This window comes from Hipposideros armiger, unplaced genomic scaffold (genome assembly GCF_001890085.2).
Source record: "Hipposideros armiger isolate ML-2016 unplaced genomic scaffold, ASM189008v1 scaffold_335, whole genome shotgun sequence".
NCBI lineage: Eukaryota > Metazoa > Chordata > Mammalia > Chiroptera > Hipposideridae > Hipposideros > Hipposideros armiger.
Window position 1 is genome coordinate 1390473 of NW_017731685.1, and position 27781 is coordinate 1418253.

The 27781-nt window shown below is 43.3% G+C and overlaps 2 protein-coding genes across 4 annotated transcripts in view; one reads left to right on the plus strand and one right to left on the minus strand.

The window, feature by feature from the left end:
* Positions 1–7428: 7428 nt before the first annotated feature.
* Positions 7429–12488, plus strand: TMEM252 (transmembrane protein 252). Its single transcript, XM_019661078.1, has 2 exons — positions 7429–7788; positions 10870–12488. Exons 1-2 carry the CDS (start codon positions 7439–7441, stop codon positions 11081–11083), a joined length of 564 nt encoding a protein of 187 aa, XP_019516623.1. The 5' UTR covers positions 7429–7438; the 3' UTR covers positions 11084–12488.
* Positions 12489–15911: 3423 nt separating this feature from the next.
* The window catches only part of PGM5 (phosphoglucomutase 5), a 183986-nt gene continuing 172116 nt past the window's right edge, over positions 15912–27781 (minus strand). For 2 of the 3 annotated variants that reach the window (XM_019661118.1, XM_019661120.1), the window contains one exon: positions 15912–17435. In XM_019661118.1, the coding sequence (XP_019516663.1) occupies positions 17346–17435 (90 nt within the window). In that variant the 3' untranslated portion in view covers positions 15912–17345. The remainder of the gene's footprint in view (positions 17436–27781) is intronic. The other variant, XM_019661119.1, reaches the window with a different exon arrangement.

Genomic DNA, 27781 nt, shown 5'->3' on the forward strand with positions numbered 1-27781 from the left:
CATATACAGTGTGATCCTGATTTTTTAAATAATACCCACTCATGTCCTCATACACTTAGAGAAAATATTGGGGATCACATTAATAGGCTGAGCACAACTGTCTACTTTTTCTCCCTCCCCAAATTCCATTGAAATGCCAAACAAAAAAGTTAAAATCAAAGATCAGAAAATTTGAAGATTTCCTGGGAAACAGAACAAAGATAGAATTAGATTGACAGAGCAATCAAAGTAGAAAAAAAGAGCCTGAAGAAGGATACTGCAAAGGTAAGAGCTGTTTTGTACACAAATGTTCTAGAGGAACTTCAGTCTCAGGGTTAACCAGTACAGGGGGAAGGGCTAGCCAATAAATTAAAGATTGCATTATGAACTGCTGGGCCTGTCACAATCCACGTGTGTCCTTCATATGCTGAAGATCTGGCAACAGTGGTGTTTGTTCCCACGTTCAAGGCTCCAACACAGCTTTAAAGAGTGAACCTGGGTGGTCTCTTATCCGAAGGGCTGACTTTGGACAGAGAAGCGGAGTAGAACTTAATGACTCTACACACAAAACAATCAGAATTGGGGTGGGAGACAAGAAAAGAAAACCATGAGATGTTTCTGATAGGTGAGGTCCCCAGGCCTTGTCTGCTGAGGAGAGGAACCTCCTGCACCAAGAAAACCTACCTGTACATCTGCAAGGTTCTGCTCTACACACCCTGGAGCTGGCTCCCATGGTCAGAACCTCTATCACTGGGATAATGATTGCAGCCATAAAATAGAAAGGCAGCTATGTGAAAGAAATAAGCAGACTTCTGGATTATTGAAAATACAATCACTGTTACTTAAAAATTGGGCTGAATATCCGAATGGGCACAGATGAGTATTAAAGTAGTGAACTGGAACCTTGGGCCAAAGGACTCTTCCAGAGCACAGTGCAGAGATGACAAGATTTCCAGAAGCTTTTATGTCAGCTGAAAGAGTTTGTAATGGAGAAAACGAAGGGAATAGACGGAAGGGCATTCAAAATCAGGGAAGGCCATTTTTTCAGTGCTGGAGAAACATTATGAACTCATGAATTTTTATGTATTTATTTATTTCAAGCCATTTTAGTTTTAGAAACATTTTTGCTCAGATTGTCCCAACTTGGGCTAGTGCATGGTTCTCAGCCAAGGGCAATTTTGATCCCCAGGAGACAGTTAACAATGGCTGGTGACATTTATGATTCCCATGACTGGGTATCTAGTGGGTAGGAGACAGGGTTGCTACTAAACAGAGTACAATGCATTGGAAAGTCCTCATTGCAAAGGGTTATTTGGCTCAAAATGCCAATAGTTCTGAGAGTGAGAAACCTTGGGCTAGTGGGGGCCACTTCAGGTTAGCTCCTATACCTCTTTACATAATTCCTAGAGTTTTGGTTAGCTTCCTTGCTTTCTGGTTCAAAATTATGTCTCCTAGTTCTTCTGTTTGAGACCCAGAATCAGCCATTTCTACAAAGATGCTTGATTTGGGGATGGGAAATGGTGATAGAGACCACAACCTGAATGCTCATTGGTGTTGGGTTGTCATTGTTTCTAAAAGCCTTTTCAGTGCCAGATTACGTGCAATTTTTCAGAAAGAGCAAAATAAATCATGAATTCATAATGCTTTTTAAAGCTAAACTTTAAGATTTTGCAGATCTTAACTTCTTTGACTTTTATTTGTATCTCATGCTGAAAATGTTGGTCCACACTGACATTAACCTATTTGGTTTATCCTACAACATACTTATAAAACATTGAAAACAATACTCTACATTCTTACTAACAATGAGACGATTGGTTGCATATTAGGATTTATTTGTAGGTAGGAAATAGAAGATCAGTATTAAAGAGAATTTCATGAGGTGGGACACAGAACCCACTTCATATTTATAAGTCACCTGCCGTTATGCCAACTGGTGTAAACTCAGGCAGTCAAACTCTGCCCTGGCTTGAGGCTTCTGTTCTCATCCCAAATGGCCATAGAAATATTATCCTTTCAGTTTTCCAAAGATCCATGAAGAAATTATATTCTCTTCTGGCTTATTTGTGGATTAAATTGGAAGCTGAGCTCTTTCTAGAACAGAATTTGTCTTCTTATTTGAGACTCACTAGGTTCATTCCAAGGTAAGTGTGAGTCTTGTGTGATGATCTAGTGTCACCTTAGCTCACAATGTATTCTGAGAAGCTGTTTATACTCTGTCAACCTAAAAAATGTCTTCATTTCGAACTTCTCCTTGAGTGAGGGGAAAAGGAGAGATGGGGGAAAGTTTCAAAAGCAAAGAAAACAAGAAGGAGAGGAGGAGGAAGTGGCCAGTGCTCAATGAACCCACATGTGTGAAAGGCTAATCCAGAAATCACTCAGTAATCACCACCATGAAATCGGACCCTGGTGACATCGCTTGCTAGGCATATGCTCACCTTCCTCACCTCCCACAAAGCCTCACTTCCTGAACCAAAGTGACCTTCTGAAATCTGGCCCCTCTGCCTCAGCTCTTGGCCCCATGCCTCTCCAATGCAACAGCTCCTACAACCATTAGCTTCCTTCCAAAGTCCCTATCGAGTTTGTATCCAGAGCAATACACTTTTCCTGTTTTCAAGAGAAGTGTCCGGGGGCCAAGGGACCAGTCAACAAAAGACTGGAGTACAGAGGGCTGTTTGAAGTTCCGAGCCATTTCCATGTATCACAGGGAGTTTGAAAGGGGGGTGGGGTTTCAGGGGCTCTGACGTGGAAGGCAGAACAGTGCTTGGAACACAGCTGCACTCAGTGTTCAGAACCGTGCTCGTGGGGTGGCCATGTTTCAAGCCACAGCGTGTTGAAAGAGTGATTACGTTTTAAGATAGTTTGGCTGTCAACCAAATAACATGTTACTCTCTACTGCCGAGCCAGGCACTTTTGCTGATCAGTGAATTTTTTAAAGAATGATAATAATAAATAAATAAACTGGTTTAAAAGCAAAACTTCATTTCCTAGGTGGGTCTCTTGTGGAAGGAATGGGAATCGGGATAGGAGGACTTCAGCCTGACTTCCACTGGGTCCCAGGATGTTCCTCTACAGAAGGTGGGACTCCGTTCAGGCTCCTCCAAAGTATCCATTTGCCATCAGTCCCATGCTATCTATATGAATGAATTTGGGCAAATCATCAATCTCTCTCTCTTGCGGTTTCTTCACCTTTACATAGAATAAGTATTATCGGTCCCTTACTCTCACATTTAGTGTTGAGTGGATGAGAACAGGAAAGCTGGCCTGGGAGTAAAGCAGACCGAGAAGCTTGGGTAGAGCACAAGGAAGCACAGACAAAGGCCTAAAGGTCTCCTGACTCTTTAGGGTGATATTTTTTGGTGTTTGACTGGCTCTTTATCAGGCTCTTTATCTTTTTCTTCTTCCTCAGCCCTAAAGACCTGGCCTGCTCTTCGGCTTGGGATTCTGCCCCTTCAAGACTGATCAAACATCCTCTCAATGTTTGTGCTCTTTCATGATCTCTGAAACAAGCGCATATCTAATTTTCATTTCCCACTTTTCAAATATGTTTTCACGGGCCGGCTGAGTGGCGCGATGGTTAAGAACTCGCTTGGGATGCCAGAGGGCCCCGCTTCGGATCCCACATATGAGGGCCAGTGACACTGCCCTCTACAGCTAAGATGCTGAACAACAGCTCAACCTGGAGCTGGGCTGCCATGAGTCGCCGGCGACGGCGGCGTAGGCTGCAGTCCCTGTGGCAATGGGTTGCCATGGGCTACCGTATGTAGCCAGCAGCCAGTGTGAGCGGCCAGCAGCCGCAGTGAGCAGCCATCCAGAAGCCGGAGACTGATCTGCCTCGCCAGAGAAGAGCGCAATGATGGTGCCAACTTGGGCCAGTGAAGCAACGTCCTCCACAACTAGACTGAAGAACAAAAGGACAGCAACTTGTCTGTTCCCCTTCCCCCAATTCCCCAGCGCTGTTCCCATCCCCCCAATTCCCCAATAAAAATCTTTAAAAAAAATGTTTTCACTACTAGTGATTGTGGGAAAAGAGGGCATGCCACAACACAAATAACAGAGTGACCACAAGTAATAAAATTTTTTTAAGATTGCAAGTCATCTAGTTTTAGTTCTCATTGATCATATTTGAGGCATCAAAGGGGAAGAATGCTCACAGAGCAGTGATGCTTGTGGTTCACAACTGAAACTGAGTCTCGGTAAAAGAAAGTTGTAATTATTTAATAATTTAGGTATTTAATAATAATAATAAACAGAAACGTGCAAAACTAACTTCAACATAAATCCTTTATTGGTATCTCAGTCATCATGAAGGACACACATGGTTCCCAGCTTCGTAGCTCTATATTGATTTTTTTTCCCCTTTTCTCTTCTACTCTCTTTGTACATGGCAGATTCTCCTATACTTTTTCCTCGATGCCCCATCTCACCCAAGACAAACTCCTCGACAACTCTGAGCCCAGGGATTTTATGTAAAGTCACTAAGCCCTTTCAACTTCTTGCCACCTGGATTTTGCTCTCTCCTATCCAATTTCTCACCAAAACAAACAAGCAAAAAACCAATGGCAACAACAAAAATACATTGCTCTGGAATGACAAAATCCTCCTTCAAGGATATGGAGGGCATGACTCATCCTTTATTGGAACTGGAGGAGGAAAGCATAAAGACTCTCACTTGCTCAAATATTCATGTGATCACGGGAACTAGGTCTGACCTGTCATAATGCCCCGTCTGATTCATCGCCCAGTTTGGGTCTAGAGCAAAGAAGCCCAGCCCTATGGGTAGGCAGTTCTCATCAAGAGTACTATCCTTTCTTACTTTAATACTTAATAGTATCTCCAGGGCCCTACCATTTACCGGTTTTTGGGACCTAACTCCTAGCACAGACCTTTCAGTTGGGGGTCCTGGGACTTCCCCAGCTTTTTTGGAATTACAACAGTAATAATAATAGCAATAATGATGAGTACAGTTATAGCTAACTTGGATAGGGCATTTTCTATGTGCCAGGTACTGTGCAAACATTTAACACTGATTGTCAGCTCTGGTTTCCAAGTTCTAAAGGATTGTGTTGGTTAACTACTGCTGCCTACCAAATTGCCATGGAACTTAACCGCTTAAAATAACACACTTATCTTCTCACAGTTTCTGTGGGTCAGAAATCTGGGCATGACTTAGCTGAGTCCTTGGGTTCAAGGTCTCTCAATCAAGGTGTTGTTTAGGGTTTAGTCACCTCAAGGCTCTAATGGGCAAGGATTTGGTTCCAAGTCACATGGTCATTGCAGGATGCAGTCCCTCACTGCTCATGGACGAAGAGCCTCAGTTCTTCATTGACTGTTGGCCAGAAGCTGCCCTCAGTTTCTTGTCATATGAACCTCTCCAATATGGCAGCTTCCTTCTTCAAAGAGTGCAAGCTACAAGGGCTATAGAGAGAGTGCTAGCAAGATAGAAATCACAATCTTTTGTAATCTAATGATGGAAATGACATCCACTCCCTTTGCCATATTCTATTGTTAGAATCAAGTCACTATGTCTAGCCAACACTCAATATGTCCAGCGCACACTCAAAAGGACATGGATCACTGGGGGTCATCTTAGAAATCTGCCAACCTCAATACCAATTGAGGAAAGAGTTGTTATAAGATTTCAAGGATAATATCAAGACCAGAAGATGAAAGTAGTTCAGGGTAAGAATTGAAGCTAATAAAGGTAGCAGCTAGGAGATAGATTGGAGAAGTACCTTATAGCATTTTTTTTAACTTTTTATTTTATTTTATTGGGGAAGAGCCATGGTCATTAGTTACACATTGCTTTCATGCTACAATGGCATAGTTGACTCTTTTAAGGGGTGGGGGGCGTGCAGCTCACAGCGACCCATGAGGGGATCAAACTGGCAACCTTGGTGTTATCTGCACCATGCTCTAAAACAACTGAGCTAACCGGTCACCCTTCTTATAGCATTCTTGATCCAGTCTTCCTCTCTCTCTCCTAGCTCATAACATGAAGGTAAAACTAAGGAGATGGTACATATGAAGCTAAAAGGTCCACATGGATTTACTGAACAAAAGAACTGTTTTTCCACTGGGAAAGTAAATGGAAAATAATAGTCATGGAGTAATGGGATAGAGGAGTAGCAAAGAGGAACTGAAGATAATCTCTTTGGATAGAAGTGATCCAGAGTCCCTCTGGGCAGCAGGCTTTTGGCAGGGACCTGCATCACATAAAAAATAAAAAAAAGAAGGAATCAAGGCATGAACCAGGTCTGGAATAGAGTGTCTGCAACTAAAGACAGTCAAGATGGAAGAAATAAATTCCAACAGAAAAGAGAAGGCTGGCTCTAGAAAGGTTCTTTGAGACTATATAGAGCAACGGTATGGGATAGAGGGAAGGGAACATTTTTTTTAGCAGCATCTACCACAACAGACTTCATTTAATATATATTTTATGAGAGGAAAAAGATTGTAGGACTTTTCAGAGCCTTTCATATGTTAGTATGCTCGGTGAAACCCTAAGATATGTGTGAGGGAGGGTAGGGATTGAATAGACAGTGCTTCTCAGAAGTATTTGTTTTGCGTGGAGGTGGTAGCATGTTAAACACTTTAGGGAATGCTCTTTTATCAAATGCCTGTGACCTCTTTTGAGAGCAGAAAGGGTGGGATCTGGTTCAGTTATCTCTAGTGAGCCAAGAATGGTGGCCAGAGGCTGAGTGATAGGCAAAATATTTTTATCGAACACCTATGTGCTAACCAGAAATGATCCTGGGATTTCAACATTTGGGCCTCAACAATGGGAAAGACAAAACGAGAATCAGCACAGAAGTCACCAGATCACCACCTCTTATAACCGCCCCCAGAAATATCCCCAAATTCCCAAAGCGCTGTCTATTACAAGCCTCCTCTCCAGCACGCTCACTCCCCTTCCCTCTACCGCTCATCGTTCTTGTCAACAAAGAAGGAATCAGGGAGTTCACCTCATGGGCTTTTCTCTAGGAAATTTTTCAGTATCATAGTGTGAGGGTACTAAAGGGAGATTCCTTGAGAGAGGCAAGACAAACATGTTAAGAGCCTTTCAAAAATGTCATTTTCGTACAGAGAAAGAAAGAAATCAGGAAAGGGCTCTCCTGCCAAACCACAAAGAAGATAGTTTATCAAGGAATGCTAATTTCTTTAGCATTAGTGGGGAATCGCCCACTGTGGGGATTAACAGACCGGTGTCCTTTTAATCAACAGATGAGAGACCTCCCTTCAAATAAGTGGGGTCAGTCGAGGGTTCTCTCCAGTTCAGAAGAGCAAGACAGCTAGGAGAAGCCACACCTTTCTGCAGTACTCAATGCAGTTTTTAGGTTAATCCTCTGATGATATTATAGCTACTTTCAATGGTTAATGAATAGCTTCTAAGTGCCTGCTTCGTTTAATTGTCCAAAGGCCAGTTGGCCCCAGGGCGTATAAAGCCACAAGCTGGCTAATGAGCACGCTCTCTGAGCAAGGGAAGCAGGGAAGTGACGGGGTCAGGGCGCTGGGTTCCAAGGGAGCAGGGATGCGGAACTGCACGGGTCTAGCTCTCTGTGTCCTTGCACTCCTGTCAGGCTTCCTGATCATCTGCCTGGGGGCCTTCTTCATCTCCTCCGGCTCCATCTACAACTGTAGAGGGAATTTGATCCTGGCCTATTTGCTTCTGCCTCTGGGGTTCGTGATACTTCTGAGTGGAATTTTCTGGACCACCTACCGCCAGGCCAGTGAAAACAAAGGGATGTTCAGCCATGTGTTCAGACAACACCTTGCTTGTGGCGCCCCGGCCCTGGCCACAGTGGACAGGTATGTGCTGAGAGGCTGGAGGACTGATGAGGGCGAGGTAGGGCTGAGTTGTGGAAAAGCTGAGTGACTTGTAATCCCACAGTGGAGCAACTTACGTGTCTCATAGGGCTGTGTGTCTACACCTGGAGCTTTATCATCAGGGAATTCCTCTGGGGTTGGTTATTAGGAAGAATGGTGCTGCCTCTGGGGGAAATCATGAAGAGAATTTACCTCAGAGAAACAACCTCCCCCCATTCCTCCCCACCCCATAAAAACCCACCTAAGTCCATTGAAGAGGCCCAACTCTTCGTTTCTTTTGCTGTATTACGGGAGCCATCCTTTGAGGCTGGTGGTGGTGGTCTGGGAAAGCGAATCCCAGACCAAATTCTGCTTCACCACAAATGAGCAAGGAAGCATGAAATCAGTCCTGCAACCTCTTCATAAACTCAGTGAAGTCCCAGCTTAGTATCCTGTTAGGTTATTTGATCATACTTTGCATGAAAGATTTATTTGAGGCAAGGCAATAATATTCCAGAGGTAAGAGCCAGTTAACCTTAACATCTCGTGCCCATTAGGGTGGCTATTTAAAAAACAAAACAAAACAAGAAACAACAAGTGTTAGTTAGGATGCGGAGAAATTGAAACCCTGGTGCACTGCTGGTGGGAATGTAAAACGGTGCAGCCACTTTGGAAATTGGTATGGAGGTTCCTGAAAACGTTGAACATAGAAACAGTATTTGATCCTGCAATTCCACTTTGGAGTGTATAGACAACAGAATTGAAAGCAGGAACTTGAACAGATATTTGTACACAATATGCATAGCGGCATTCTTCACAGTAGCCAAAAGGTAGCAACAACTCCTATGTCCATCAGTGGATGAAAATGTGGTATATACATACAATGGAATATTTGTCAGCCTTAAAAAGTAAGGAAATTGTCATGTATGCAATAACATGGATGAACCCTGAAGACATTATGCTTAGTGAAATAACTCAGACACAAAAAGACAAATATATACGATTCTACTTATATGAGGTACCGAGGGTAGTCAAATTTCTAGACTAAAAGTAGAACAGTGATTACCAGGGGTTGGGGGGAAGGGGATGGGGAGTTATGGTTTAATGGATACAGAATATCAGTTTGAGATGATGGAAAATTTCTGAAGCTAAATAGTGGTGTTGGTTGCACAACAATGTGAACGTACGTTATGCCACTGAATTGTATGCTTAAAATAGCTAGAGGTAAATTTTATGTTATATGTATTTTACCACATTAAAAAAATTTCAGTTACCTTTATAGTTAGTATGAGACAACCAAAAACCTCCTAATTCTTGGCTGAACATGGGATCATTGAATGATAAAACATCAGGTATCATCAACCTTAAGGTACAGACTCCAAGACTCCATAAACTCTTGCCCTCTTCACCTGATATAGTTTAGCTACTCCATGTATCTTGAATGTACGTAATTTTACTCATGACCTGCTTTTTGACATTATTATGCTAATAAGATACTAATTATTATAACCAAAACCCATTTCCAATGTTTATTATATTACTAGCAAAGTCCATGGATTTGATACAAAATTAAGATAACTGAAGTGGTTGTAGAAGCTGTTTCCAGAGTGATGATTTTCTTTTTGCATAAATGTTAGATGATTGCCTCCAGAGTGTGAATTTCTGATCAGAGTCACGGGTTACCGTTAGTGTGTAGCTTAAATTTACTAACACACACATAACATTACACTGTCTGTGTGGAAATGTTTTAAAGTAAATTATGGACATCATGGCGTCCCCAGTTTACTGCCTTTTCCTGCTGCATGTAATAAGTGCCTTGTCCACTCAGAGTGGCTAGTAAGCCCATCAATGAAAAGTTACATTTCTCAGAAGCACTGGCATTCAAAATGGGTACCTAGGCTGAGGTATGAGAGCAAATGGGTCTGTAATGGTGGAATTCAGGTCACTGGGAGTGTGAATTGCAATGGGGGTGGGGATTGGGAGAGGCGGATGGGATTTGGGGAGCAACTGCCAGTCATCCCGGAGCCTCTCAAATTGCTCCAGGGAACAGCTCACCTTTCTATCTTCAATGTCTTTCCACATGTGGCCATGGCAGAGCCTCGGCTATTCTGAGTGGAGGCTGAGATTCGTGCTGTACAGTAGACAGCTCCTTCAGCCATTTGGCTTTGGGCCTGCTCACATTTGGAATGGAACTGTGGCTACAAATGGCAGTCCCGGCTCTGTTGTGGTTACACACCACAAACACTCCCTGTAGGCACTGGAGGAATTCACTCTATAAATACACAACTCAATCGAGCTCACCCTCTCTCTTCCTCACCTCCATGCCACCCCCAATCCCATTCATAATGGAGAAGCCAGAAGCATTTAGCAATTAGCAACACTGGGGAAGTTTACCAATGAGGACATCAGCTCTGGCGTGCAAGGCTCCTTTAGCCATCGGCCTGATGGCATGGAAAGAGCTGCAACTAAAATCTACCTAAAGTTGGCAATTGAAATACTTTGGGAAACGTGGTTAGTTTTTTTGCTTTTTTTTTTTTTTAAACTACCTGCTAAGACTTGAAAGAGTTATAGGAAAGAGAGAAGCATCTGATACAAGTCAGGAACCTGTATGGAGCTGGTTTTCATTCATTATTTGGTTGGCTGTGTGGATCTGAAACAGTAAATACAATTGAGTAGATGATGTGTGTGAATGGGGACAAGGACATATAAGTAATTGGGTTGCGAGAAGTCCCACGGTCAAGGCCCCCATGTCACCTACCCCTGTTAAGGATCTCACACTGGAAACCCCTGGTTCCAATGAGGAAGAGAAAGGAAATAGCTTGGAATAGCACCCAGGGAACAGTATGACTACAGAGCCCTACATCCTATGGCTGATAAAAGAGACTCTGCTGGAAGAGCAGCACATTTAAAAAAGAAAAAAAAAACAAAACAAAAAAACTGGTGATGCCAGGAAGAAGTACATCTGTTTCAAAATCAATGTTTCTTAACAGTTTCACTTCACACATTCGAGAGAGGCAGACATATGCCTCTTTGGCATTAACAACTTAAATAACACATGTATGTTGGTGGCATTTTGTCCCCTAGGCCAGATTTTTACCCTCCTGCTTATGAAGAGAGTCTTGATGCTGAAAAGCAAACCTGCCCTGCAGAGGGAGAGGCCTTGGATGTTCCTCCGCCTCTGTACACAGAGCTGGACCTTGAATTTGAGGATGACACTGATGCTCACCGAGAGGCCCCACCTTCCTATGACGAGTCTGTAGCAGGCGGCGGCGGCAGCGGCGCCATCGCAGGATGCTGAGAGGCAAAGCCGAAAGGGCTGGAGCAGGGGAAGCTCTCCAGCACACGTCACGCCCTCATGGGACACAGCTGCTAATAATAAACGCAAGCATGGGACTGTGGGAGGAAAAGCCATGTCAGTGACCCCGAGCACAAGCTCCCCAGGGGAATGCTTGAGTCTCTAAGAAATCTTTTCAGCTTTATTATATTTTATTATGTGTTTTCATACAAGAGGACAAGTCGGATGGCAGCGGGGTGGACAGAGATGCAGTCTGATGCTTTAGAGCTTGGATAAGAAACTTGGTCTCGCTGGGCCTCAGTTTCCTCCTCGATCAAGGGAGGAATTTATGCTGAGATTCATATCTTACAATTATGGGATGCTTTTTAGATGGCAGCCTCTGTGCTATGAACTTTCTATGCTTCCTTGTTAGCCCTTAGGATAACCTTCAGAGATGGGTGTGATGATTATTCCCATTTTACAGATGCATAAATTGAGACTTTGAGAAGTTAAGAAAGTTTTCAAATAACATACAGTTATTTTCCAGGGTGTTGAAGGAGGGTCTATAGAGGGCCCCTGGAGGGTGTATTTACTGTCAACGTTTGTGCTAAGTTAATCCTGTCTTAGGTCCCTCCTCCCAGGGAGCAGTTTGGACTTCTCTCTCCCTTCAGAAAGTGGGCCCTCACAGAAGTGGCGCCCCAGGGGTGCTGCAATCCTTAAAGTCCTTGGAGAGGCAGCGGAGACTCTTTTCATGGCTTAACTTCCCTCTGAAAATGCAAATATGCCGTCCATGTTTTCTGCCCAGGAACTTGGCCCTCATCTCCTAGTGTAGTTTCCTTTCCTACTGATGACGAGAGATGGTCCCTAAAGGTAACAGGCAGCCCTGGGTGAATGGGCGCAGGAGGGCCCTTGGATTGCCGTGGGAAGGGTGAAGAGCTTTCAAGGAGGAAGAGGGTTGTCGAGATGAGATGGGGCCCCCATGGCCTCCTCTTCCCTGGGACTGCTGAGTGCACAGATGAAGCATGTCCTGACAAGCAGACAGGAAGCCACATAAAAAAAAATTCTGGTCCCTTCACACAAAGACTGAATTAGGGCATCTGTGACTTGAACCCTTGACACCAAGGACATAACTGGATATTACAGGCCACTCGTGGTTGTCCAATGAAGGTGATCATTTGTTAGCAATGCAATTTATTATTCATCTCTTTCAATCCCTCTACTGAGATTTTATCCTGAAATTACCCCTGGGGTTTGAGTACATGCACTGATCTGAACAAGCTCTATCACTGGGTTTTCATCCAGAGTTTGCATTTATAATAGATGGTTTTTCCAACTACTGGTAGTCATGTGAAAAAAATATTAATTTTTGGTTTACATAGGAAAATAGTGTTAATCCCTTTACTGCAATAAATTTTGTACTTAAACTTTCCCTCTTTTGCAATTGTTTTGTATCAGAAAAAAAATCAGTACAGGAACATACGTCAAAGTTTCACTCTCTATGTGGAATTAACACAGCATCCAATGAGTTAATCTTTTTTGCAAACCCAAACATTACCGAACAAAAACTATTGATTCAGAAAATAAGCCAGGTGCTTTTAGAAAAGAAATATGAATAATAGGCATTTATTGCCTTAAAAAAACCAACATATGTACTCTGAAGCAAGCATCAAGAACATGGGTATTACCCAAAATAAATCCTACCTTTGAAAGGCCCAGCAATTAAAACTCACTGGGCAAGTCAGACAAAAGTGTGCTGTGTGGTTAATAAGAATTCATTGGCCACCCCTGGCGGAGTCACTCAGGGGAAGTAGACATTGTATCCTCTCTCCCCCTTACATTTATGATAAAATTAATGGTGGTGCACTGAGAACCATGATGCTGAGAGAAGGCATTTAGACTGTGAGAAAACGAACAAGAGGCAAACCTCCAGGCAGAGTGGCTTTGCCCGTTCCCAATTCTCAATGTCAATGGTACGCTCACATGTCAAATGGGGAAGGGAAATGCCCAGCGGTGAGGGCTCTTCAGTATTTTAATCTTATAATATCCCTCTGAACAACAAGTGCAAGTACCCACCCCCACGCCCCAGAAGATGAGCAGGACAAGGTCAGTCATAGAAGAGTTCATGCTGCATCTTTTGCATATCTTAGATGTAGCATGTGTATTTTTAACCCCTCCACTCAGCAACTCACAAGTACTTTTACTGACAATCCTATCCACCTTGCAAGAGTCTAGTCAAATGCATAGTCTTTTGTGAGGTTATCTCCACAGCTCACTTATATTGCAGGGCACATACTAGTTGCTAAAAGACATGGAGACATAGTAAAAACACGGGTTTATAATGCATATCTTCACCATATGCTATAATGTTCCATGAACACTTAGGCTGATTCACATACCAAGTGGGCTGTCAACTGTATGAGCCATTCCCACTGATAAGGACTGCAGCTTGTTGGAGTGGAGCAGGCATTCTGTTAAGCTCTGACACCTCGGATAATCTCTTGCTGTTTGTAATTGTTGAAGGGCCAAAGACTGGTTTACTGGCAGTTACATCATTTCCTAAGGCATGCGATTTCTCAGACCCTTCTCCACTCAGGAATGGACGTCTCCTCAATGCAGGTGTCTGGGCTATCAGTATCCACATGTTTTGAAAGGACCCGCTGAATGATCAAGCTGTAAATTGGAGTCATCTGTGGTATCTCTACCAGTTCCCTCAGATGCTTTGCAAATTCCCCACACCTGCCATGGCTGAGTACTGCCTTACAATGATCCACAGCTGGCCAGTGAGAAGTCACCACACCATTATCCCTGTCATTGCCTGTATTATCTGTGGAGAATACTGGCTCAGTGCAGCCAGCTGTCAGCCCAATGGGCCACCATCTGAGGCCTCCTGTGCAGAAAGCTTTCTCATCATGTCCAAGCCCTTCGGCCTGCAACACTATTTGCAACACTGTTTGGATGTAGGCTGCACTTTGGATCAGTAAGATGTGATAAATGGCCTTATTTTAACAATGGCTGCCTACCCATTATTACTGAGTCAGCTAATAATCTCAAGAATCATGGATGAGGCAAAACAGGTTTTTGTTCTAGGGGACTGGCTGACACCTGGAAGGAAATTTAGCATCCTTGGTCCCCTCCCACCAAATGCCCCCCTGACACATATACACACACATTTCCAAACACCCCCCCCCCGGTGGCAGTGGCACTGCCCTGGTTGGGAACCACTGTGTTGTATATACCATTGCTTGTCATTGTTCTGGACGCACATGGTGTTGTGAGTGAACCTCTCATATTAGCTGATCACAAGAGTGGCCCCGACAGTTGCCACACTCTATCCATAGTCTCTTTTATGATTGTCTCCCGTGCTCCCCAGAAATCTCTTGGGCTTCTCCAGAAAGACAAACTGGTGGCTAGAGCTTCATATTTAATAACATAAAGAACATTATGTACAGGAGAGTGACTTCCTGTCTTTCACCTCCCTGAGGATAAGGTAAGAGGATGTGTATGTATAGCTGAGCAGAAGCTTGGATTTTAAGTAAAGCAGAAATGATGCCCTGGCAATGTGCATCTGAGCAGGTTCCAGGGAGAGGCTGTATCCCAGGGCCACTACGGGACCTTCCCTTTGGCAACCTAGCTGAGAAAATGCTCTGTAAAAATAGGCGCCTGTGCAGCTGCTTCTTTCCACAGTGGGTGCAAGTATTTGCTCTGCCTGATATTTATAACGCTGTGTCTGCTTCCACCCCACTCATCCAAGCCCAACTCTCACTAGACCCAAAGCAAGCCTCCTCTCCAACTCTCTTCCCTCTCAACTCTTAGTCTTTGCTCTTGCTACATTCACCCCATGTGAAATTATATAAATGCTTACAAGTCCCAGGAAACTCCACTCTGGGAAATCCCTCAAGTGCCTAGTGATCTGCCATCTCTCAGCCACTCGCCCTATGTGTTTCCATAGTACGTTGCTGCGCCTCTACTGTAACATTCATATCCACCTGGTTCTTTGTGCATGTTGGTCACAGCTACCTTGTCCCAGATTACAAACTCACAGGAGCAGCAATGTTTTAGACATCTCCCTGCTGCACCCAAACTAGAACTCTGTATAGAGTTGTTCAGCCAATGTTTGCTGAATGAATGATATACTGGGAGTGCCAAAAAGCCGTGTACACATGACTTGTATGCATCTTTTGTTATCGGTATATATTGAGTATTACAATTTTAATAGGTTTTTTTCCTTTCTTAAAATGTGTATACATTTTTTGGGCATAGTTGGTATATTTGGGCTGCTGGGCACACATGACTCCATACTGAAATAAAGAAACAGAATTTTAAAATGAGGATTAATTTACATTTGAACATTGAGAGTTAGAGATGATTAAAAGATCAGCAACGTGAGAAAAACAAATAGTAGTTTCTTACCTAGAGCCAAGCCTAAGGATGCGTCTAACCATGCTGACCAACACAGAGCCGAGTGCTGAATGGAATGCCTGCCATGGGCCTCCACTTTAAAGATGATGAAAGCCAAAGGTATAAGCAAACTCTATTCCAGTGTTGATCACGGAATGATCTGTTTCATAACTAGTCTTTCAGAAGCTCAGCTCAAAGTGACCCTCCTATTATTTTGAAATGAAGATACTTATGACGAAAGCCTAGCTGCCATTTCAGTTTCTGCTGACTCCCAAAGGCCGTTTTGAGCAATTCGCCTTTTCTGTTCCATTTATTAAATAAATCCCCAAGGTCATGATACTGAAAATCAGCCCTGGCTAGTGTTCTGAAAGGCAGGCTTCACATAACAGTGAGCACCACTGGAGTCTCTCAAATGGCAAATTAAACAAATAAGCAAAACTCCACAATCTGCGCATCAGGTTGAAATACGTAATTTCTTTTTTATTGGATACTAAAAGTCCTAGCAAATTTCTGACAGAAGCATAGATAGAAAATGGAAACAAACACCTTATTGGGCATGTTTCTCTGCTTGTACTCATCTTGACTACAGCAATAACACATTGCTTAACAGTCAAAGCACACCACGTCATCTGTGCAAATGACACGATAAGTGAGAGTGCCGTTCCCAAGGAAGCAAAACATATGCAAACAGGTCCCATGCACCTAGTGCCCTGGCTGAGTGCTGACGGAGGCGGCTAGAGCTGCAATATCCTTTTCTTGGGCAAAGAAAGCCAGTTGTGACCCTCTGCCTTCCAGCAGGGGACCCCCACTCTGCCCTCCATCTCATCAGGCCCATAACTGTACCACCAGTAAGGTTTTCTTCCAGCATCCCCTGTATTTCCTACTTTCACAGCATTTCACTGTCTCCTTTTACAGCCATTATAAGTAAAATCTGAACTGTGTCCAAACAACTGCATTAAAATAAGCCCCGATTAGGAGATAAGATAACAGAGAGAAAGTCAGAGAGATAGCAGACATGGGGATAGTTTGTCTTCCCAGGAGGAATGAGTATAATAAACCCATGTAACAACCTAGGCAATATCATCAAGGGAGGGCCCGAAAAATGTAAGCATTCTTTTGCAGAGTCCTGCCAAGAAACTGCTTCCCACCCGCATAATGAATGGCTGAATTTGAAGGAATGCAGCCAGCTTAATAGCCAAAATAATAGTACGTACAAAATAAAAGAGAAAAACACCCTTTGATGTGTTCTGTGGAAAGTGTGCCATTGTGATTTATAGAAAGCTTTAGAAGATGTGAGAGAAGGTGGCACAGGGACTTTGGAGATGGGAGCATGGGAAAGCAGGCCACCAGGTGGTTGGCAGTCATATAAGGTGGGCTAGGAGGAGTTCTACAACTTTCCCCGTGGGAGACCTGACCTAGGATGAAAAGCTAGACACTCCTCCATGCTGCGGAGAGCCTTCTCAGGTCCGTCCAGGGGCACTCACAGCTTAGGGTCAGCTCAATTCTGCCACTACGCTCTACTCCATTATTTCAGAACCTTTTCTCATCTGGCACCAATGATGCCCAGAGGTCATGACCAGCGGTTTTCTAGCCTATTTATTCTTTCTTAAAAGGGGAGGTTCCTCTGTGTGATAAACTATAGATATCAAAGGATAGTGCAGCTTTAACAGACAACTGAAGCCCCTATTGCATTTGGAGGAACTGACTCAAACCCAAACAAAACAGATTTTTTTCTTTCCCCAGATACCCACCCCCACCTCCCACCAGCAAAAGATCTTTTTCTTTTTGTCCCCAAAGTCCTAAGAGGCACACACAGGTAGCAAGAAGGCGTGGTGCAGTGTCTCCGCTGAGCGCTGTCTTTCGGGCCTGGTGAGGGTTCTTCCTCCCTTCAGGTGATGACCGTGGGGCCCCGCCGGCCGGTTCTCTCATGGATCTGGGATATTTTCAGCGCAATGGCTATGAGAGGGCTCAGCACTGCCTGGAAAGGAGGAAGACAGTCGGTGAATAACTGGAGTCAATCACAGAAGGGCTGCTGATGGGTTTCTATCACAAACATCTGGGTTGGATTCCTATTTGCGACTTAACAGGTGGCATCTTCATGGGCAGGACACCTGTTCTCTGGACCTTGGGTTCCTCTTCCATAGCAGAAGATTGGAGCGGGCAGGATGAGGAGAGTAAGGGGAGAGGATGATCTCTAAGTCTTATCTAACTCCCCAAAAGCATTGATCTAAGATAGGAAACCACACAACCCAACTTCCAGAGCACTGGAGCAGTTCATGAACAGAGCTTTGTGAATTAGGGAAGTTCAGAGAACCCCACAGACTTCCTCTGCTATCCTACCTTCCCCACATGTACACTGCCCCCCACACACACACACATGAACTTCAGAAAAAAGTCATTCTCTATTCTAAGACCATGGGCCTCAAGAATCTACTATCTTGAGGTGTCAGAGCACACAGACTAATCCATTGGCTGATGCTGCAGAAATAACTGTTCATTTCTTCCCATCAAATAACACAGTGGCTCATGTGGCCCCTCAGCGTCCCCTAGAAGGAGGTAGGGTGGCTTAGAGGCCTAAGGAATGGATTCTTGGAAAAGCGAAGGGCACGGTAAGGAGTAAGAGTCATTTCTTGCCCTTTAGCTACTTACTATTTCCTAGGAGTAAGGCACTTATTTGCAAAGTGTGGAGCACATAGCACTCAAGATGGTTTTAGGTGGTGCATGGACATGGTGTTACAAAACAGTGACAAGGTCACTCTACTTTCCATTCTTCTTCAATCCTCCTAACAGAGCATGCCTCAGGTAAGACTTACCTAGGTAGAAGATGATATCATTGTGTGTTTGTTTTTTTAAATTCATTTTTATTTATTTATTTATTTATTTATTTATTTATTTATTTATTTTTATTATTATTTTTTAAAAGATTTTTATTGGGGAATTGGGGGAAGGGGAACAGACAATTTGCTGTCCTTTTGTTCTTCAAACTTTTGTTCTAGTTGTGGAGGACGTTGCTTCACTGGCCCAAGTTGGCACCATCATTGTGCTCTTCCCGGGTGAGGCACATCAGTCGCCGGCTTCTGGACGGCCGCTCACTGCGGCTGCTGGCTGCTCACGCTGGCTGCTGGCTACATACGGTAGCCCATGGCAACCCACTGCCACAGGGACTGCAGCCTACGCCGTCGCCGGCGACTCACGGCAGCCCAGCTCCAGGTTGAGCTGTTGTTCAGCATCTTAGCTGTGGAGGGCAGTGTCACTGGCCCTCATATGTGGGATCCGAACCGGGGCCCTCTGGCGTCCCAAGCCAGTTCTTAACCATCGCGCCACTCGGCCGGCCCTTGAATTCATTTTTATAGTGAGCTTTTTATTTAAGAAGGGCTACTGTGTTTTTCCATGTGGAGCATTGATGTAAACTTTCAATAGGAAATAATAGATTTAAGTGAAAACAAAGCGAGTCCACTTAAGGATAAATACTAATGTAGCAATATTGGTAGGAAAGAAGACTGGGAAACACTGGCATAAAAGGAAAAAAAAGGACACCATATTGAGGAAAAGAAAACCTGTCATTTTGGCAGGGAGAAGGAGATTCTGTTGCTTGTAACCCTCACCTATTCCTAACAGATACGGGCGTGAAGGGAGGGCCTGCATTCTCATCAGACAAGAGCACCAGCAAACGCCCAGGGCACAAGGAGCGCAGTGTGTCCTGAGTGGGGCGTAGACACAGGCCGGTCCAGAATGATAACTGAGCAAGTCTTGTTTGGAGGGACCTAAATGCCAGAGTGAAGCGTAAGGATTTAATTCCTTGGGCAAGGGGAGATGTTGGGAGGTTTTTGAGCTGAAAGGTGACTGTGAGAGCTATGCTTTGGAAAGACTGCTCCAGCAACAAATCCAGTCAACACATGGATGGCTAAATGTATAAAATTATCTTACTCTATGAAGCTGCGGAGATGGAAAAAGCGCAGACATAATGTTGGACACTAGGAGGGAGATGAAAATCGAGGGCCATTCCACAACTGCACAGGCGAGCAGTGCTTTCCTCTGGTTCCACACCCATAAACCTGACATCCAGAAACAGAGTGTTTCTGTTCCTTTTGATAACCCAGCTGGTGCCCAGAAAAATCTCCGACTGGCACATTTTGCCAGAACAGAGTTCACATGATGCCCATATAGGGGCATCTGGATTCTTCAGGAGCCAAGCACCCATTTTGCATAGAAATCAGATTATTCGCTTTCACTCCTCCTCTTCGTCTCCTCGTCCCTCTTTCATGCTCCCCACCCCCTTTTTTTTGGCTATTAAACCGTTCATTAACGCCTATAAAAGAGGCGAAACAAGGACAGAGAAAGGGAGTGAAGTTAAAAGGAAGCACTTTAACTGAGATCCTAGAGAGCAAGTAAAGATAAATTGAAAATAGCCTATCAATTTAAGAAAATGCAGTGAAACTGAATTTGAAACTTCAAGGACTGAAAAAGTAAAACATATTTGTCTCATATCATTGTCAGTCTCAAGATGAAGGATTTTCCAGTCCATATCTTTAAGGGGTGGTCCCTATTGGCAAAAGGGTCGGGGAGCACAGTTATAAGTGATGCTGTACATACTTCAGATGCTGTCTTTACTGATCTCTGCTGAACTCTGCAGATGCACCTATGCTTTCCATTTCTTCTGTAAAACATCCTGATTGATGTCCACAGCACACTGGATGTCTGTGACCAACAAATCACTCTCTGACATGCTCACCGATTTCTGCCTCCTGCAGCTGAGCTATGTGCTTACCAGAAGTCAGTTAAGTGTATCCTTAAATATGTTAATGCCTGTTGTACTTGTTATTGAGACTATGCAATTATTATAATAAATTACAGGTAAACCAGTGAAATGCAAGTATAAATAAGAGGAGTTCTTTCTGTGAAAATTAAGTTGAATGCTTTGACAGATTTAGGTCATGGTGATTAGCTAATCTTGTCAAATTAGATGTGAGTTAGATACTATAAAATATTAGGGAGAAATTTTTAAAACTACTGAAAACTCTTTCCTCGGATTGCATCACAAGTGTCTCTAAGTTCCCACTGACTATAAAGAAATTAAAGATGAACATTACATGTGATGATTCATGAGTGGGAATCTTTTAAAGAAAGATAATCACAACGCCAAACAGTATGCTCATTTTCAAAGAAAAAGTTTTGGACCAAAACACAAGATGGACAAATCAGCATACACTTAGTGTTTCCTGCTAAAAATTGATGGTCAAGATCTGTATGCATTTAATGCATTTAATGACCTCTTCTAATTCTCTTTCCGGATTAATGAACCAAGCACTTGTCCCTTGTCCTGATCATGTCAGAGAAGAAGGCTTCCATGGTGTTTATGCAGACTGAAGGGAAGGAAACACAGTTTTGGAAACTCCATAGGAGGAAGACTTCCAATATGGAGACCCCCACCCAGAGCACAGAGCCCCAGGCCAACCTGGCACAGAAGCTGTGGAGCCATCTGCCCTCAAGGGACTGTGAGGGTTTGGGAAGAGGGACACTGGTGATTATCACCATGGATTGAAAGCTAGTGAGGTCCATCCACCCATTTTTCAGAGACCCAGAAAGTCTTACATGTTTGTGTGACCCTAAGGAGTTCTGGGAGACGTCTCTCAAAATGCCCAAGATTGAATTTTTTGTCAGCCTTATGGAATGGGAGCTGCAAGGCATCATTAACTTAAGGTTCATAAAGTATTTTTTTCTTTATGCCTGAAGGTGTAAATATACAGATGGTGTGCAAAAAATGTACACACATTTAAAAAAAGAAAAGCTGTATTAAAATTGTAATACTCAATATATACTGATAACAAAAGATGAATACAAGTCACATTTGGCTTCTGCAATTACAAGAGGTGCTCAAAGTGGTTCCCATCAGTGTCCAGACACTTCTGATTACAGCGAACTACTGCTTGAGCAATGTTGACCAAAGTGTCCACTTGTATACATTTTTTTGGCAGGAATATATATATTCCTGACTACACACACACACACACACACACACACACACACACATTTGCTAGAATGAGGGCAGGAACTTTGTCTAAATTAGGGCTTAGAAAAGTACCTGCTATTTAGGAGGTATTTCATAAATATTGGTATTTCATAAATATATGAATGTTATATCAGTTTGATGAAAAGAAAATGATGAGGCAGACAGATTCTTCTGTGGCCATTCATCAAGGGCATTCTGGATGAGTGAAAAAGACAGTAATATCGGATTCACTGTCATGTTTTACTTTAGAAATCACAGGTTTGATACATGTGAATCCCAGACACTTCTCTCACATCGTCAACCATGTAACATGGAAAAGAGAGAGGGTGATCTCCCTCCTCAGGCATCGGAAAGACGCTCAGAATGGGGAGTGAAAAGAGGGGTTAAAAATTAGAAACCCACGGATGCAACATTTCTGAGGTGAAGCTGGAAGCACGGAGCTTGAGAAGCAGAGAGGAACACGGGATGATCTAGCGGGATTCTTTCATGTCACAGATGAGGAAACCCAGCCCAGAGAGGAGACATGATTGGTTCAGGGCCATACGTCTGTCTGGTGGCTGAGCTGGGATAAGAACATAGGCTTGCCCCATCTACTGTTCTTTCTATTACACAGTTCTGATTATGAAGCTACGAGTGACAAGGAAAAGCAGCAGACACATGAGCCTCAGGAGAGGGGGAGGAGAAATGGTAGGGTCATCACCCCACGGTACCAGACAAGTCCCACATCAGATGAGGGGTTGGATAGGACTGACCAGCCATCCCCACTGACCCAGAAAAGGTGGACAGTAGGAAGAAAGGCATTCCTGCTTATGTGAATGTTTTAGAAGTTCCAAGGTGATTCTTTGTGAATAAAGGAAATAAGCAAACAGAGACTTTAATCTGTTATGAATACAGCATCTTGCATCTAATTTCGGTACTTGCACAGCGCTTGACGCAGCTTTTCTACACTAAACTGCAGGAAATGGTGAATGCTCGCCCTGCAGCAAACCAAGTCGGCAACATGTCCATTCAACAGAACTCAGTGTGGCTCCAGTGCCCCTCCTCCACCTTGGAGAGTTCAGGGAGGTTCCGCTGTCATCGGGAGCTAAGAACCAGGCTGAAGAGGGAATTGCAGCCTGTCTCTATTTAAAAATTTGATACTTTCTTTATCATGGACTTTTTCCATTGATTTGGATTTTTCAAAGTATTGTATTTCAATATTTCTCTTGATTCCTGAGATCTTTGGCACACCCTTAAGTTTTGCACCCTGCTAACCTCATGCTAATCCCAGCCCCATATTAGGTTTTAACCTGTTCCTACCTCCTGGAAGGACAGAGAAGGTTTCTCCTTTCACTTTCTTTCCCATCTTCTCTCTTGCTTTATATGATTGTTGTTCTGATCCATGTTCATGTAAATTAGAGCCATATAAACAAGCCCCTAACAAACTGAACTCCTTACTCGGACCAGCAATAGACAAGAGAGGTGTAAATGATCTGAATGTCACAAGACTCAAAGTAAATAGTTAACTGGTTTTATTTTGGAGAAAAATAAAACCCTAACCTGAGACACAATCACTTATTAAGCAAGATTTGTCAGCCTCTGAGGAGGGCGTCAGCTCGGCTTGTGTCAATGAGAAGCATGCCTTAGGAGGCTCGGAGAAGTCTCTTGTGAGGAGGAGGAATGGGATGACAGCACTGATCCTAGTTCATGGTTTGGGGCAGGTATGATAATCCAGAGAATACAGATCATGCAACAACACAAAACACTGACATCCTGACATCCGTAAAGTCGGGATTTATAACAAATGCCTCTTTCTCCTGAGCCTTAGGGGCAACTTGCATCAACACTCCTACTTTGGTTCAAGATGAACTGCCTGCCTTTCTCTCATGATGCTATCCAAACATTTGTTTTCAGTCCATGCGTTATTTGCGTAGTCTAAGGCAGTGGTTCTCAAACTTGAGAGTCTAGTGAAATGCACACTGCTGGTCCCCTCCCCTGGAGTTCCTCACTCAGGAGGTCTGGGGTGGGGTCCAAGAATTTGCATTTCTGACAAGCTCCAGGTTATGCTGATGCTGCTGGTCCAAAGACCACACTTTGAGAACCACTGCTCTAAGGTATACCCCATTACTGTGCCTGTCAAATTCTTTGCTCCAGTGAAACGCTGGCTTGCCTCGTTAGTATCACATGATCTCACCCCCTGGACATAGCTGATTGGACAAGGAGTGGGTCCCTGATTTACAGGCAGCCAATCCACAGACTGGCCAGTGACTGAGCTATAGCTTAGGGCAAAACTTGAACCAGCTGATCAGATTCTTGCTTTAAACTGGTAAGTGCTCCAGACAGATGGTGGGAACAACATTCAGGAGGGAAGGCAGCCACAGAAACTTGCACTTTTCCCCAGGACAGCATGCACCCTTTCCGGACTCCATCCCCTCTGAGCTGCCTTAGATAATCTGGAAAAGGGAGAGAGACCCAAATGACCACGCCTGAGCTTCTTGCCAATTCAGACAGGGGTGGCTGAGTTAGAAATGGATCGGTCCACACAGTACAGAAATGTGACATTCTTGCATCCCGGGAGTCACAGAGCAATTCATACCTGTTACGATTATAAATGGAGTCATCTTCTGGCTTTGCTTCCAACACATCACAGTGTTGGAGAAAGTTTCTGATTACACTGCCCTTCAAATCCCCAAACACTCACACAATGTGACACAGAGAGCCAAGTACAGGGATCTGTAACGGTAAGGGCCACTTTATAAGAGGCCCTGCCAGAAGGGTGAGTGGGGTAGAAATCTATCACCAGCTCTCAGTGAGCCAGGAATCCTGGCAAGGGGCTGCACCTGCCCAGAGAAAGGGGTGCCTTTGTCGTCTCACACAGAGGCCATCTCTGGCTTCACGGCCTGTGCATTCCCACTGAGGGCACCTTTCCTAGACTGTACAGAGGTGCTGCACAGGCTAAATGCTGCCCTGTTTACAGTAGCCCAGGGTTTAGGTAACAAAGATGACTAGCTATTTTACATACATTTGGAGAGCTTATGGAAGCAAAGCTTTCCTGAAAACAAAATAAAATCCAATAGGTTTTTCTAATAAAATTTCAGTGAGGCTGCTAAGCACTGCAAACATTTGGCTCTTTATTACAATACATACAACCATAGCTCCACTTTTAATCCCCTTTTCATGTAATAAATCTACCTATTTACCTTGATCCAAAATAGACCTAAAATTAATCAAAATACAGAATATGAATACTAACTATACATAAATCTGAATTCTGAGCTCACCACCAAGGGAACCCATCTATCTTGGCAATATCAGAAAAATAAAAAGAGTTCCACAAAAGCACTCTGAGGAGGGGGAGAAAGCCATTCCAAGGTATAAGTGGATGAAATACTCTCCCAAAAGCTCAATTAAAGCAAAAACTAAACTAGCATTTTGGGAACTAGTGATAAGCCTAACAGAAACCACATTGCCCATGCAGGCTTGCCTCCTCCTATTATACTTTTGCAATTGATTTAGGACTTTAGGAGGCGAAAGACAAAATAGGTTGCAAATCCAAAATAAAATGGAACAGTCCAGAAGCCAGTTTTCCTATAGATCCAAATGTGAGTTCCATTTGGCGCCACACTTGGAAGTATGGCAGTATCATGTGGGGATGGGGGAGGGGAGAAAGCCCCCGTGCTGGCCAGAGTCTGTGGGCACAGCTGAAAGGCAAGAGGCAGAACCTGGGTGCCCTTTCATTATCCCTTTGCTCAAACTGAGTTTATAGGTCAGATTTCAGAGAACTGTTCACTCTCCCTTTTCCTCTTGCCTCTCTACACTGTTTCTATTCCCCCATCTGCCGCCAAAAACATTGTGAAAGGATAGGAAATGACCAATTGGTTCAGATAATCAGAATTTCCACCTCCCTTCTCAAATGTCCCTATCATGTCTTCACGTTTCTCTTTTGGGGATATCCACAACAGGCTTCAAAGGTTTCCTTCATGTATAATATACTTGCCAGTATAGAGGGAAACTAGAGTTGTCCACTCTCCTATTACCACTTACAAAACTGTTAGCAGAAATGTAACTGTGAGGTTGAAAACAGAGGTTAAGAAAACAAAATGACCACTGTCTTTCCAGTTCATGCTACTCAGAGAACTCTCCTTGGAACCAACCATCTGCCTCCTCTTTTCCCTCCATTCACTAACTACATCCGAAGCCAAGATCTAGGTTATCAGTCCTCACTGTCCTTTTTTTAAAGACTGGGTTCCTATGGTTGAAATAATAAGGTGATTCAGCTTGGTTTTCTGCATATGGATCCCAGAGAACCTTGTTGTTAGAGATGAGTTAAAAGTATCAACAGGAGCCTTCCAATGATTGGTCAGCAGACTGCTTCCTGAGGATGGACGAGGTAAGAATCAGCTGGGGATACTGCTATGGGCTCCCTTCATGGAGATGCTGTGATCAGGCTGGGAATGTGTAACCCTGACAAGCTCCCAATGATGCTGGTGCTCACCCCGGTCTGGAAACCACTCTTATAAGGTGTTATGCTGCTTACTCTAGAAGCAGCTCTATGGGATAGTGGTTTATGAGCATGGATTCTGAAGCCAACTGCCTGGCTCTACCCTCTGTGAGCTGTGCAGACTTGGGTAAGCTACTTAACCTCCCTGGGCCTTAATTCTCCTTACAGGAAATAGGAAGCAGTTGAGAGGATTAAATGAGCTAATGAAGAGGAAACGTTCAGAACAGTGCCAGACACACAGGGGTGGGGTGCACAAGCACTGCTGTCATCACACAAACTGGTGACTGAACTGAACGAACACTGGGACACCTTCAGTGCAACCCACAGGCTAGATCGGGGTGTGCAAATTGGAGACTCACTCCATGATCTCTTATTTTTGTTGGCACAAAACTAATATATGTATTTTTGTTTAAGATGTGGCTCTTATAAAGCGCTTATAGTTTCTCTTTTAAAAATTCAGACTTTGTCTTTTCCCCGGAGCATTTAGTTCATCGACATTTAAAGTAATAACGAATATATTTGTATTTAAATCTATCATCTTATAAACTTTTTATTTGATCCACCTGTTTTTGTTTCTTCTCTTGGATTGATTTTTTTAAGTTATTCTATGTTTTCCTCTCTTAGATTGGAAATTATATCTTTTTTCTTCTATTTTTTTTGTGATGGTTACCTAGAAATTACAACACAAATCCTTGACCTATCAAAGTCTAATAATGATCCATGTCTTTACTTTCCTCCAACATATGCAGGGATCTTAGCACACCTTAATTACGACTACTCTCACAGTGCTTATAGGTACTGTGGTTGTATAGTTTAGTTCTCCATAATATTAATATGATAAATATTTTCTGCACCACAAGACATTGCTATTAATGTTTTATACAGCCAATGCTCATATAAACCAACCCCTATTTTGAGCTTCTCTTCCCTTTCTACTCCTTGAGGCATCTCTGAGGTTCCATGTGGGATAATTTTCCTCCTAACTGAACAATATCCTGGAGAATTCTTTTTGTGTGGGTCTGCTGGTAGCCCATTCTTTCAGGTTTTCTTTGTTTAAAAATGTCTTTATTTTGCTTTCATTTTAGAAAGATCATGTCTAGACTGTCAGTTCTTTTATTTCAGTCTTCTGATTTTCATTGTTGCTGTTGAAAAATCAGTTGTCAATCAAAAAACTTTGATTTTGTTTTGATTTTTTGGTATTGTCTTTGATTTTCTGCAATGTTAGTCTAATATGTCTAGATGTAAATTTATTTTTATTTATCTTGCTTGAGCTTCCAGAACCAATGCATTGATTTCCTTTATTGGTTCTGGGAGATCCTATTATCTGGGAAAAGCTATGAGTTTTTCAAGTTTTACTTACACCCAGTGGCTCTCTCCTCTCCTTTTGAGATTCAATTAAATTACATTAGACGGCACTCTATCCTTCGCATCTCTTACCCTCTATTTTCTATTGTTTTGGGTGTACACTGCTTTGTCTCTTCAAGTGCCTTGTAATCTCTTCTTGTTTGCTGGCCATTTTGTTTAAAAATTACTTACAGAAATAGCTTGAGACCTAGGCTATTATTAGCCTCCTTCATCTCCTTCTATGAGACTCCTGAGGGAGCAGGTAGTTCAGAGGCATGGATTTAGAACCCTCTGGATTACAGTCTATATGCTACCTTTGGAATGGTTCCCTTCAAAAACAGGGTTGTTGGGCCAGGATCTTCGTCTTTGGTGAGTTCTTAGCACTAACCATGTTCCCTCCAGTCACGTGAGTCTGCCACACAGCTCTGCCTCTTAGCTGCCTCCTTTCATGTGTCCTTTAGGTGGCAGAGACAGGTGGGAATAGGCCAGG